Raw genomic sequence first — 10,612 nt, forward strand, 5'->3', positions numbered from 1 at the left:
GTCTGTGTTGGCTGGTTTTGTTGACATGGAGATAGTAATCAGACACTGACATTTGATAGCAGGTGCCTTGCTTCTACATTTTGTGATAAGACATTCAGTACAATACGTCAGTTCACAGACTGACTGAATGTGCTATTTAGTCATCCATAAAAACCCTCTAATCAGCTGGCAGTGTTTCCAGTGACTACAGTATATTTCTTCTGTTGAGTCTGAAAATACTTCTGTTTCATTGATCTTTCATATTCTCAAATGTTGCACTGCTGACATCTGCTGGCCACAAAACACACTTAGTCCTGAGTTACAAATTAAACTTTATTACTGGCTGTAATTCAAGACAGAAAAAAATATATTCCTCCATCAGTAAACAATAAACATCAATATTATTCTCAAACAGTACAAGACATTCATAATGCACATGACAGTTGGCACAATTAACATCATCAGCTCTTTTAATGTCATTATTAGAAGGCAATTGGACCCACGGTCATAGATACATCAACACATAATGAATATAAGTCAGATTTCAAGGCTATATGAATAATTTGGAAACACTTTATTTTACAGGTGCCATATATCCCTATAATTCCCTAAAAAGGGGATTATGTAACTTTAAAGTCATATGAAGGTTCCTGGAAAGGACAACTGTACATAATTTGGAACTAATTATAGGGAAAATGGAGACAGCTGTTCAGTGTACTTCCAATTGCTATTATAAGATAAAGAATATTTTAGGCATTGAAATTTGTCCACAGGCAAGTATACAAGTCAACACGTATGGAGTATAAAGTTTCCAATAATAAAATAATCACAGATTAATATTTGCGTATAAATTGAGCCATTATTTCAAGGAAATTCCTCTGGAAATTCAAAAAATGCTGATAAGTTCTACTCAACTAAATAATTCTCCATTTTCATTATAATCAGTACCAAATAACCTTCCTTATTAAATTATTGGGAAATTAGAGATCTGTGAAGTAAAGTATTACCAGTTATGTCAACATTAAAAATGAATTAAAAGTGAACATTGTGCTTTTCAAAACAGTTCAAGACAAAGCTGTCGAATGACCGACTTTTACTGTCAATGATTATTGAAAAAGACCAGCTGGAGTTTGCTCTCCTGTGGCGGTCAGTGCACTTCCTGTAAATCACACAGCCAGCAGCTTTTCATTTCATAATACATGGCAACTGTAAATCTGTACGGCGGTTAGGTTGCATCACACCTTTCTTATCCACAGTTATAGTGAAAAACCTTTACTGACAACCAGAACTTCTCTCTGTTAGATTCAAAGAAACACAATGATGTTTGGCCTTGTTGGTGAGTTACAGTAGCACCTATTTAATCCACATCAAATAGTTCCCATAAGCACCTACATGAGCGGTAACTTCAAATGAGGTAAAGACGAAGATTTTTTTTTTTTTAATCAATGATGAGTTCATATTCTAGATGAAATGTCAGTCTTATCCTGTATAAGACATCTTGTTGACATACTTCTCATGGAGACAGTCGCTGGTAAACCCAGTCGCCCTCGGCGGCGTGCTGAAACTCTCCCAGCTCGGTCTCTCCGTCCTTTGGCTTGGTGAAGACGATGCGGTCGTGAAGTCTGTTGGTCTGACCCTGCCAGAACTCAATCAAGTAAGGCTTGACGATGTAGCCGCCCCTGTTAGCGAAGCATGTCACGAGACAGTCTGAACATTGTGAACAAGAATCCTAAAAAGGTAAAAATATATCAAAGCTTATTCACTTTTAGTGTGTTTTAGTGCTTACCAGTAGTCAGGCATAGGCACTTCTGTATCCTTGTATTTCTCCTCTAGTTCCGCATTTTTCTGCCTGAGATACTAAAAGAAAGGACACGATGAAATTCAGCCTTCAACATTTATATGTCACCTATAACTTCATATATTTTTGGTCCTTACATCTCTGTTGGGAACAGGAGTGCTTTGTCTGCTCACAACGGCCCCGATCTGGCTGCTCTTTGGTCGTGAGTGGAAGTAATCACAAGAGCTCTGATAGGGGATCCGCTCCACGTTGCCCTCAATACGAATCTGCAAACCAAAGTTCAAATAAATTCATATTAATTATATAAGAAAAAAAAATCAGCTGAAATGATATCAATGAGACAGTAGGTGATGCTGCACTCGTACCTGTCGGTTAAGAGGCTCCCAGTAGAAGACTAAACACGCGTATGGATTACTCTCCTGTGGATGAAGGACAGATCAGTAGGGCCGACATTAAAGAGTTAAACACCAAATCACACAAAGGAAGCACATAGTGTACTGAAGAAATAATATTTCAGTCATTGACCTTCGTCCGTCATCAACTCAGAGGCCATTTTTATGTTGTTGTAAGCAAATATCCTGTTTTATGTCTCTCAGTCTGTTTTGTTAAACATCAACTTGATCCTCTTATCATACAGTTTTCCTGTATTTAGCATATTGTCATGTATGTATTTGTTATTGTATTCTGTTCCTTTTACATCTGGCCTTGTAAAGCATGTTGTTATTGCTGATATAAATAAACTTTATTACTATTATAATTATTATTATTGCTATATGACTCCTGAGATATATAATTTTACACATTTGCAAGTTATGCCTGAGCAATTTACAGAGTAAGGACTGTAAATCATAGTTACAACAGTTATTTGTTAGTTTTATCTGATTTAATTGCACTCACCTGTTATTTTTCTACTACTATTGTTTATTACTTGATGTAATTGATGGTTTTTATTGGTTTTCTGTTGGATGAGTCTGTAAATGTGTCTGTTTTTGCCATGTTGCAAGCTAAATGATCCCATGCAGGACATTAAAGAGTGAAAGACTAAACTAAACTAAACAGAAGCAGCTATACAGGTGAGCCAGTATGACGAAGACACCAGTTAGCAGTGCCGACTTTAGATAAGATTTGACAGTGAACTTATTTAGTGAGTTTTAAGGCCACACAAGATCACTTAAAGAGGCACAAAGAGTCCAGATTGTCAGAAAGAGACGAGTTACTAACCAGCTCATTACCCTTCCGGCTCTCGTAGTTTGTAAAGAATCTAAAACCTTCGTTGCTGTAACCTTTGAGGAGAACCATGCGGGCAGACGGGCGTCCGTCTCTGTACAGACAGAAACACACATAAATAAAAGCTGACACTGGATTGTGAAACCTGTGAAAGTTAATCATCACATTCATCTCAGGTGTTGTGTTAACCTACTTGGTGGCAGTGGAGATGCACATAGCGTTGGCCTCTCCAATTGCAGGGCACTTTGTGGCGTCATCAAACCAGTTTCCGAATTGCTTGACTGGGTCCAGAGACACAAGCTGACTCTCCTCGAAGCACTGAGAACAAAATAATCAACTGTATATAAATGACAAAGAAACAGACACCACTAGTCTGACATAAACTTCAGATTTAACATTTCTAAATATGCTGTACAATCAAGAAACATCTACAGAGCAGAGAGCATTAAGACAGTGGATCACATGTTGTACTAGAGCTGCAACAAGAAGTCAATTAATCGATTAGTCGTTCAGAGTTTGATAATCGTTTTGAGTGATTTTTTTTGAGGGGAAAATGTGCAAATTCTCTGGTTCCAGCTTCTCAATTGTGAATATTTTCTGGTTTCTTTGGTCCTCTGTGATAGTAAACTGAATATTTTTGGGTTGTGGACTGTTGGACGGGACAAAACAAGACATTTTATAGTTGTATCTTGGGCTTAAGGGAACAGCGATTGACATTTTTCACCACAACTAATCGATTAATCGTGAAAATAATCAAACGTTGAATCAATAATGAAAATAATACTTAGTTGTAGCCCTAGAACTGACTAAAATGTGTCTGTTTCACCAAATATGAAAAAAAAACGTCAAAACCAAAAACTACCAGTAGTCAAATTTGTAATCTTGATTCAGATAATGTATTATTTTTATCATTAAATGATAATTTTACCAATTTTAAACTGTTTTTTATGTGAACTTCGTGTACAAGCTACTTCCGTTTAGACAACATTTGGCTTCTTCGGTTAAATGAGAAAATGTTCTGTACAAAAACGTGTTCACAATCCTCAAAATAAGATGTAAAATGTTTGCACTAATATCGACAAAACACAAGTTGATACACAGATGAATCGACAATGAAAATATTCATTAGTTGCAGCCCTACAATGCACTTAAAACAGTTGGATTAGATAAAAATAGGAGGCTACACATTGCACATATAGTATATGTGCATCTAACATTGGATTTATGGCACTTTGACCTTGCTGAACAGCTGGTTAAGGTATAAGACTCAGTGTATGTCTTGCAGATTACTCAAGTCTTTTGAGCGCTCACCTCCTCGTCTCCTTTGTATTTCTTCCTCATGTCACTCAGGTCCATGCTTGTGCGGTCACTCGTCGCTTTTCTGGTGAATTTCAGTGCAAAATCACTCTGGCGGCCAAATGTCAGAGAGGTTTGGGACGGAAGATATCTACCAAATAAACTGGTATGTCTCAATAAATCCTTACTGAGTATGCGCCTCATGCTTGTCAAATTGGTACTGACGTAACGGCGCATTCTGCATTACGTAAAAACATTATGAAAACGCGCGATGAGTTGTGGAACAGGGACAAATTTTGAGATTTAACACCGATTTTTACCGATTTTTAAAGTCACAATCTCAAACTTAAGCTTTGGCTGAGTGGAAATATAGAGTTTGTGTACACAGTAGATTTGATTTTACCACCAAAAACCCGTAAAGCGATGATACCGATGATTAAAACTACACAGCGATGCATGACGCTGCGTTCAAGTCATGTCGTACAGATGACCACCGAGCGGGAAAACCGTTACCGCCATTATCATAGTTGTATCCTCCGGTTAAAAACATCATATTTAGGGGATTAAGGAAAGCTACATATCCCACATTAAAAAATAACTGCACATGTGTGAACAAAGCTACTACAGATGGCAATTACATCTAAATACAACTCAATATTAACATGAATGCATAAAGATTTAGCTAATTAATATACATTACTTAATATACGCAATATACGTTTGTCTATGGATTCACTTGTTAACAATATTCAAATAAACAGCGGTGTAAGAAGTACACAGATTCTTTACTTAAGTAAAAGTATGTAAAAATACTCCATTACAAGTAAAAGTCCTGTATAAAAAATCCTACTAGAGTAAAAGTACGTAAGTATTATGAGCTTGATGTAGTTAAAGTATTGCAGTAAAAGTAGTGGTTTGGTCCCTCTGACTGATATATTATTATATATGACATCATTAGATTATTAATAGTGAAGCATCAGTGTTAGAGCAGCATGTTACTGTTGTAGCTGCTGGAGGTGGAGCTAGTTTCAACTACTTTATATACAGTTAGCCAGTTTAGTCCAGTGGTTCCTAACATAGGGGTTGGGCCCCTCCAAAGGGTCACCAGATAAATCTGAGGGGTCGTGAGATGATTAATGGGAGAGGAAAGAAGAAAAAAGTTCTGATACACAAATCTGTTTTCAGTTTTTGGACGTTTTCTCTAATCTTTGATTTTTGGTGAAATATTGGATCATTTGAACATTTATTGAAAGGAAAGCATGTGAGAAGTTTAGAGGGAAAAATCACTATTTGGTGGAGCTGTTAACAACTCATAGACATCTGAAATGTGACCCCGACTACACACTGCTTTTTGTAAGACATTAAAAGCCAAAAAGGTTGGAAACCACTGGTTTCATCTTTAACAATGTGCTGTATTTTAAAAGCTTGTTATATTATCCAATGTGTCAAATCTTCATCTGAAAAGTAACTAAAGCTGTCAAATAAATGTAGTAGAGTAGAAAATAAATATTTTCCTCTGAAATGTAGTGGAGTGGAAATATAAAGTAGCATCAAATGGAAATACTCAAGTAAAGTACAAGTACTTCAAAATTGTACTTTGATACAGTACTTGAGTATATATATTCAGTTACTTTCCCTCACTGCAAATAAGTAACACGATAAAAAAAAAGCTAATTCAGGATTGTTTTGCCACCATCATCTGGTGTGATTGTCTTTCTCCCGACATGACAGTGAATGCAGCATTTGCAGCTATCGTCACTTCCTGAAAACCGTTTTCCTGTCAGACATGGCGGCGACCTTGTGTGTAAAACTACTACCGAAACAGGGTAATGTTGAGTCAATACTACATTTCTAACATAAACTATCTGTCTGTAGTGAATTATTATTTAGTTTCATGTTTTCTGGAGCCAGTCAACGCTCGCAGTATTAACTATAATGTGTCAGTTAAACTGTTAAACTCAGCTAATGTTAGCAGAGCCGGTTTTCATTCACAGCCAGTGGAGCTGCTATCGGCAGATGTTTAACATGTGTTTGTTGGTGTTTGTGTGTTTTCAGGATGGCTTCCCCTCACACAGAGTGTCCGGCACGGCTCCAAGGCTGTGACTCGCCACAAGAAGCCCATGCACATCCTGAAACAGAAGCTCCTGGCTGTCACTCAGTACATCCCTCCTACACGGGTGGTTCCTCCAGGAGCCTATCCATCAGACACCAACAAAGGCCCATTAAAGGTAACATTCATCCCCTTTTTCTCATCATTTCACTAAATATGAAGAGCCAGAATATAGTGATGCTGAAGTCAGCTTACGATTCACATTTAAGGGGTTAAGGGGAAAGTTAAAGGGGATCTATTATGCTCATTTCCAGCTCTATGTTTTCATTCTGGGACTCCACTAGAGTCGCTTTGCATGATTCACAGTTTAAAAAAAATCCTTATTTATCTCATACTGGCTCTTTATGCTGCCCCTCAGTTCAGCCTCTGTCTGAAACAGGCCGTTTTACCTCCCGTCTCTTTAAAGCTGGAGTGCAGGACTTTTGTCTCCCCCTTCTGGCAGTGAGAGTAATTACAAAAACACTGTTGACACGTGCTTACGTCACAGGCTCCTCCGTACTCCATCGCTACTGTTGCGGCTTTATAGTGGCAGATAAATTAATTAATGGGCAAAATCTCACAAGTATCTTGATATAGATTATGTACCAGAAATACTGTTCTAATTATCAAACTTTATGCCTTTTACACTGTATTGTTTGCTGGTCTAGAATAGATATCTCACATATTAGACTGATGTGAGATTATCAGACATTAACCTGTAATTTCACCAGGATTTACACGCTACAGCTGTTCATTCTCTCTGCATAAGTCAGTCAGTGGAATAATTTGCTTGGAGAAAGTGTATATATGTAGAAGGGTCACATCAATTCTTTTTTGGTACTGACTAAAATGTGTCTGTCGCACTAAATATCAAAACCTGTCAAGTACTGACAGCTTTTACACTTTATTAGAGAATTTGAGGGGAAAATCACCTGATGATGTGACCCAGGTGTGTTTTTTCTATAAGATTTATTGATTATTTTGTCTCTATGATTGGCAGATTGTTCTGTTGGTGCTTATATTACAGTACATATGCAGGCCTGTTGTCATTTGCTGAGTGAAATGACTGATAAAGGTCACTAGACTGAAACGTATAGCTGTCAATTAAATTTGCAGTAAGTGCTGACTGTGCGTGGGTGTTTTGAACTATTGCTGGATCCCCGTCACACTTTTCTGTTTAAGTACTGAAAGTTGGCGTTAAATGACTAGTTAGATTTGTATTCATTATATGAATTTCTTATTTAAACCATTCCTCGAAGAAAGGTGTAGCAAAAATGTCGAAAAACCCCAAATGAAACCAGCTCAGTCCTCACCAGAACTATATAAACACTGTGGGTGATGTTATAGGTAAAAGTAGGGAATAAATACTAATGTTTTACTGAAATCTGCTTCAAAGTCTTCTCTGTCCTTCTATCAGGAGAGCGATTTGGTTTTACTCATGAAGAAGGATTTGAAGAACGTGTTCCAGGACTGTAAGATGGTCGCTGTGGTTCAGAACAACGCCAGCAGCGCTGAGGACATGATGATCCTGAAGCACAGACTTCATAAACATAACATCACCGTCAAGTTTTTCCCCAACCAGGTAAAAACTGATACGAAACAACATCCATCATCCAGAGATTTTAATTTGAGCAGCACAAAACCGTTTTAACTACTGAAGAGCCTTAAAACTGTTTGTGGGAAAAACTTTGAACATAAAGTTTTAAAGTAAAATGTTAAAACAGACAGTGATGGTTCCCAGATATTGTTTTATATGCAAACACTCTGTTTTTTTAATTTATTTTGGAATATTATAATTGATTTATTTGTGAAATCCATACTTTTTCTCATCAACTCTGCAGCTTTGAAACTACTGCACATGAGTAAAATAACCATTAATCAAAGGTTGAGAAGAGTTTGACTGAGATCTGCAGTGTTTCCTTCACATAAAACACACATCTTGCTCTTAAATATTCATTTTTTTTAGCACATGTTCCTTTGTGGGATCATCAAAGGTTAATCTGATCTTCAACCGTGCTTGTTTCCAGGTGATGCGGTCGTTCCTGCTGGAGAGCGTTTACTCCAACATGGCTCCTCTGTTCATCGGTCCAACGGTTCTGTTCGTGTGTAAAGAGGCGAAGGCGAAGGAGATGCTGTCGACTTTGAGATCCAGCCCACAGATGACGCTCCTCGGTATGTTTTTATCTCTAACGTATGCGAGCAAAGAGGAACTTCAAGAATGCCGAATCATAATTTACGTGTGCTGCAAACAAAGATTGCGCAAACGCGGTGGGAGACTTCCTGAACGTATAAACTGAGAATCACCAAAGGCCAAGAAGCAGTTGATAAGACTGTTGTGTAACCTTCCGTTTATTAATCTGATGATTATTATCTTAATTAACTGATAACTTGTTTAGTTTATAAAATACAAATAAATGTTTTTCTAGAGAGATGATGATGAGATCTTTCCTACCAGCTTTCCAAATTACAAAGACATTCAGTTTACCATGATATAAAAAAGGAAAATTCTCAAAAAACCCAGCAGAACTGGAGACTTTATTGCTCCTGTTCTGTGTGTTTGCAGAGGAAAACAATCAGTTTAAGTGGTCAAACTAAATGTTTTTGAAAGTTACAGCTTAAGTTAGAGAATTATTGTCATCTCTGATTATCAGTAAGGAAAATTTAGTTTCATAAAATCATTAAAAGACTCTGAAGAGGAAAGAAATCCTCTTCAGAACATTATTTGCGTCTCATCACATTGTGCAAAAAAATAAGATAAGAAGTCAAATGTTTCGATATTACATCTTCATAAGTAGAGACACTGATAAAGATGTAATAATGATTCTTTTGTTTTTTCCTTTGTAAACGGTGTGTGGATCTAATCTGCTGCCATGTAATCTACTCAGATAACAATCATCACTGCGTAGGACAGAATAAAGGTGCAACAATGGTTTTGTTTCATAACATCATCTCATTGGTGACGCAGCTACTAAACGAGTAAACTGGTAATATACACTTGTTTAGTGGTTGCAACTTGTTTGCCTGAAAGAACAGTTTTATTGCAGCTGTGACACATAAATAAATCATATATTTAGCTATAAATTATGTCCATTGTTACAAATATTTATCTGAAGTCACCAGAACTCAAATTTATCTCATCAGACTTCTTGTTTTATCTGACCAACATTCATAAATCCCAAAGTAATTTAATATCAATGCAGAAGTTGGATCAGTTCATTATTTCCCTGCAGAGCAGCTGTGATGTGATGATATTCATGAGCTTGTTCTTCACCAGACTGCGACGAAGGCAGCTCCCTCATCACCGCTCTTCTCATGTCTCAACAGGCGCTTGCATAGACAACACGCTGCTGAGCGCTCAGGGCGTGGTGAGCTACTCCAAACTGCCGTCGGTGTCCGTCGTCAGGGGCGAGCTGGTGAGCGGGCTGACGATGCTGACCTCGCGCACGGCCGCCATGCTGCAGCGACACCCGGCCCATCTGTTGGCGCTGCTGCAGCAGTACGTCAAACAGCAGAGCGCCGAGGAGGCTCCTAAAGCGGAGGAGGCCACGTAGAGCTTCAGAAGAACTCACTGGGACTTGTTACCTCGCTGATTAGCAGCCGCCTGGGAAAGATGCGGGACCGTGGGAGTTTGCACACTTGAAAATTTATTTCAGCACCAAAATTCACGTGGAAAGTTGTCGGTTGTTGAGTGGAGCAGTTTAATTGGCACTAAATTCCTCTGAATCTAACCAGTGTGCCTGTAGAAGCGCCGCGGCTCTTGTTGAACGAAGGAGTCTGGACTGGTTTCGGTGCACCTCAGCCTCTCGGTGCAAGTTTTGAACGGACTGTGCTGTAAAAACATCAGCGTCTCCTGAGCGATTCCTTTATTTAAGGTTATTGTCATACATAAATAAATCATGTCAACACACAAATTATTTACTCTCAATGGATTTTGTGACTGTTTAATGAGTCTCACATTCACTTATTGCAGGATGTTGATGTTTATTAAGTGTGTGGTAAGAAATGGATTAAAAAGTCAAGTATTTAATTGGTAACTTCAGTTTAATTCATAATCTGCAAATGCATTGAGCTGATTGAGACGTGTACAGTACAGTACCAGCTGGTGTGGCGGCATTGTTGTAAGGCCTTAAGTAGCATCATGAAAACCACTCCAGCCAAAATAAACACAAGTGGTCACATATCCTGACACGTTAATCTGCAGATTACAGTATGTTAATCTGGGT

General features: G+C 38.0%; 2 protein-coding genes across 2 annotated transcripts; one reads left to right on the forward strand and one right to left on the reverse strand.

The window, feature by feature from the left end:
* Positions 1-298: 298 nt before the first annotated feature.
* On the reverse strand, positions 299-4,737 carry pnpo (pyridoxamine 5'-phosphate oxidase). Its single transcript, XM_044337274.1, has 7 exons — positions 4,316-4,737; positions 3,198-3,322; positions 2,999-3,098; positions 2,143-2,196; positions 1,915-2,043; positions 1,766-1,836; positions 299-1,658 (listed from the first exon to the last, which is right to left on the reverse strand). Exons 1-7 carry the CDS (start codon positions 4,535-4,537, stop codon positions 1,493-1,495), a joined length of 867 nt encoding a protein of 288 aa, XP_044193209.1. The 5' UTR covers positions 4,538-4,737; the 3' UTR covers positions 299-1,492.
* Positions 4,379-10,300, forward strand: mrpl10 (mitochondrial ribosomal protein L10). The gene is made up of 6 exons (XM_044337275.1): positions 4,379-4,466; positions 6,032-6,126; positions 6,356-6,528; positions 7,807-7,971; positions 8,417-8,561; positions 9,714-10,300. The coding sequence occupies exons 1-6, from the start codon at positions 4,423-4,425 to the stop codon at positions 9,938-9,940; spliced, it is 849 nt and encodes a 282-aa protein (XP_044193210.1). The 5' UTR covers positions 4,379-4,422; the 3' UTR covers positions 9,941-10,300.
* The last annotated feature ends 312 nt before the right edge of the window (positions 10,301-10,612 follow it).

Source organism: Thunnus albacares, chromosome 20, assembly GCF_914725855.1.
Source record: "Thunnus albacares chromosome 20, fThuAlb1.1, whole genome shotgun sequence".
In the NCBI taxonomy this organism is placed as follows: Eukaryota; Metazoa; Chordata; class Actinopteri; order Scombriformes; family Scombridae; genus Thunnus; species Thunnus albacares.

Bases quoted from the DNA above. Each gene is read 5' to 3' on its own strand.
- mrpl10 (XM_044337275.1), top strand. From the start codon at position 4,423: ATGTCAGAGAGGTTTGGGACGGAAGATATCTACCAAATAAACTG. The intron at 4,467-6,031 runs GTATGTCTCAAT...CCGACATGACAG, and splicing joins GATATCTACCAAATAAACTG to TGAATGCAGCATTTGCAGCT. The intron at 6,127-6,355 runs GTAATGTTGAGT...GTGTGTTTTCAG, and splicing joins AAAACTACTACCGAAACAGG to GATGGCTTCCCCTCACACAG.
- pnpo (XM_044337274.1), bottom strand. From the start codon at position 4,537: ATGCGCCGTTACGTCAGTACCAATTTGACAAGCATGAGGCGCATACTC. The intron at 2,044-2,142 runs GTACGAGTGCAG...TTTGGTTTGCAG, and splicing joins GGGAGCCTCTTAACCGACAG to ATTCGTATTGAGGGCAACGT. The intron at 1,659-1,765 runs GTAAGCACTAAA...CTTCGCTAACAG, and splicing joins GTGCCTATGCCTGACTACTG to GGGCGGCTACATCGTCAAGC.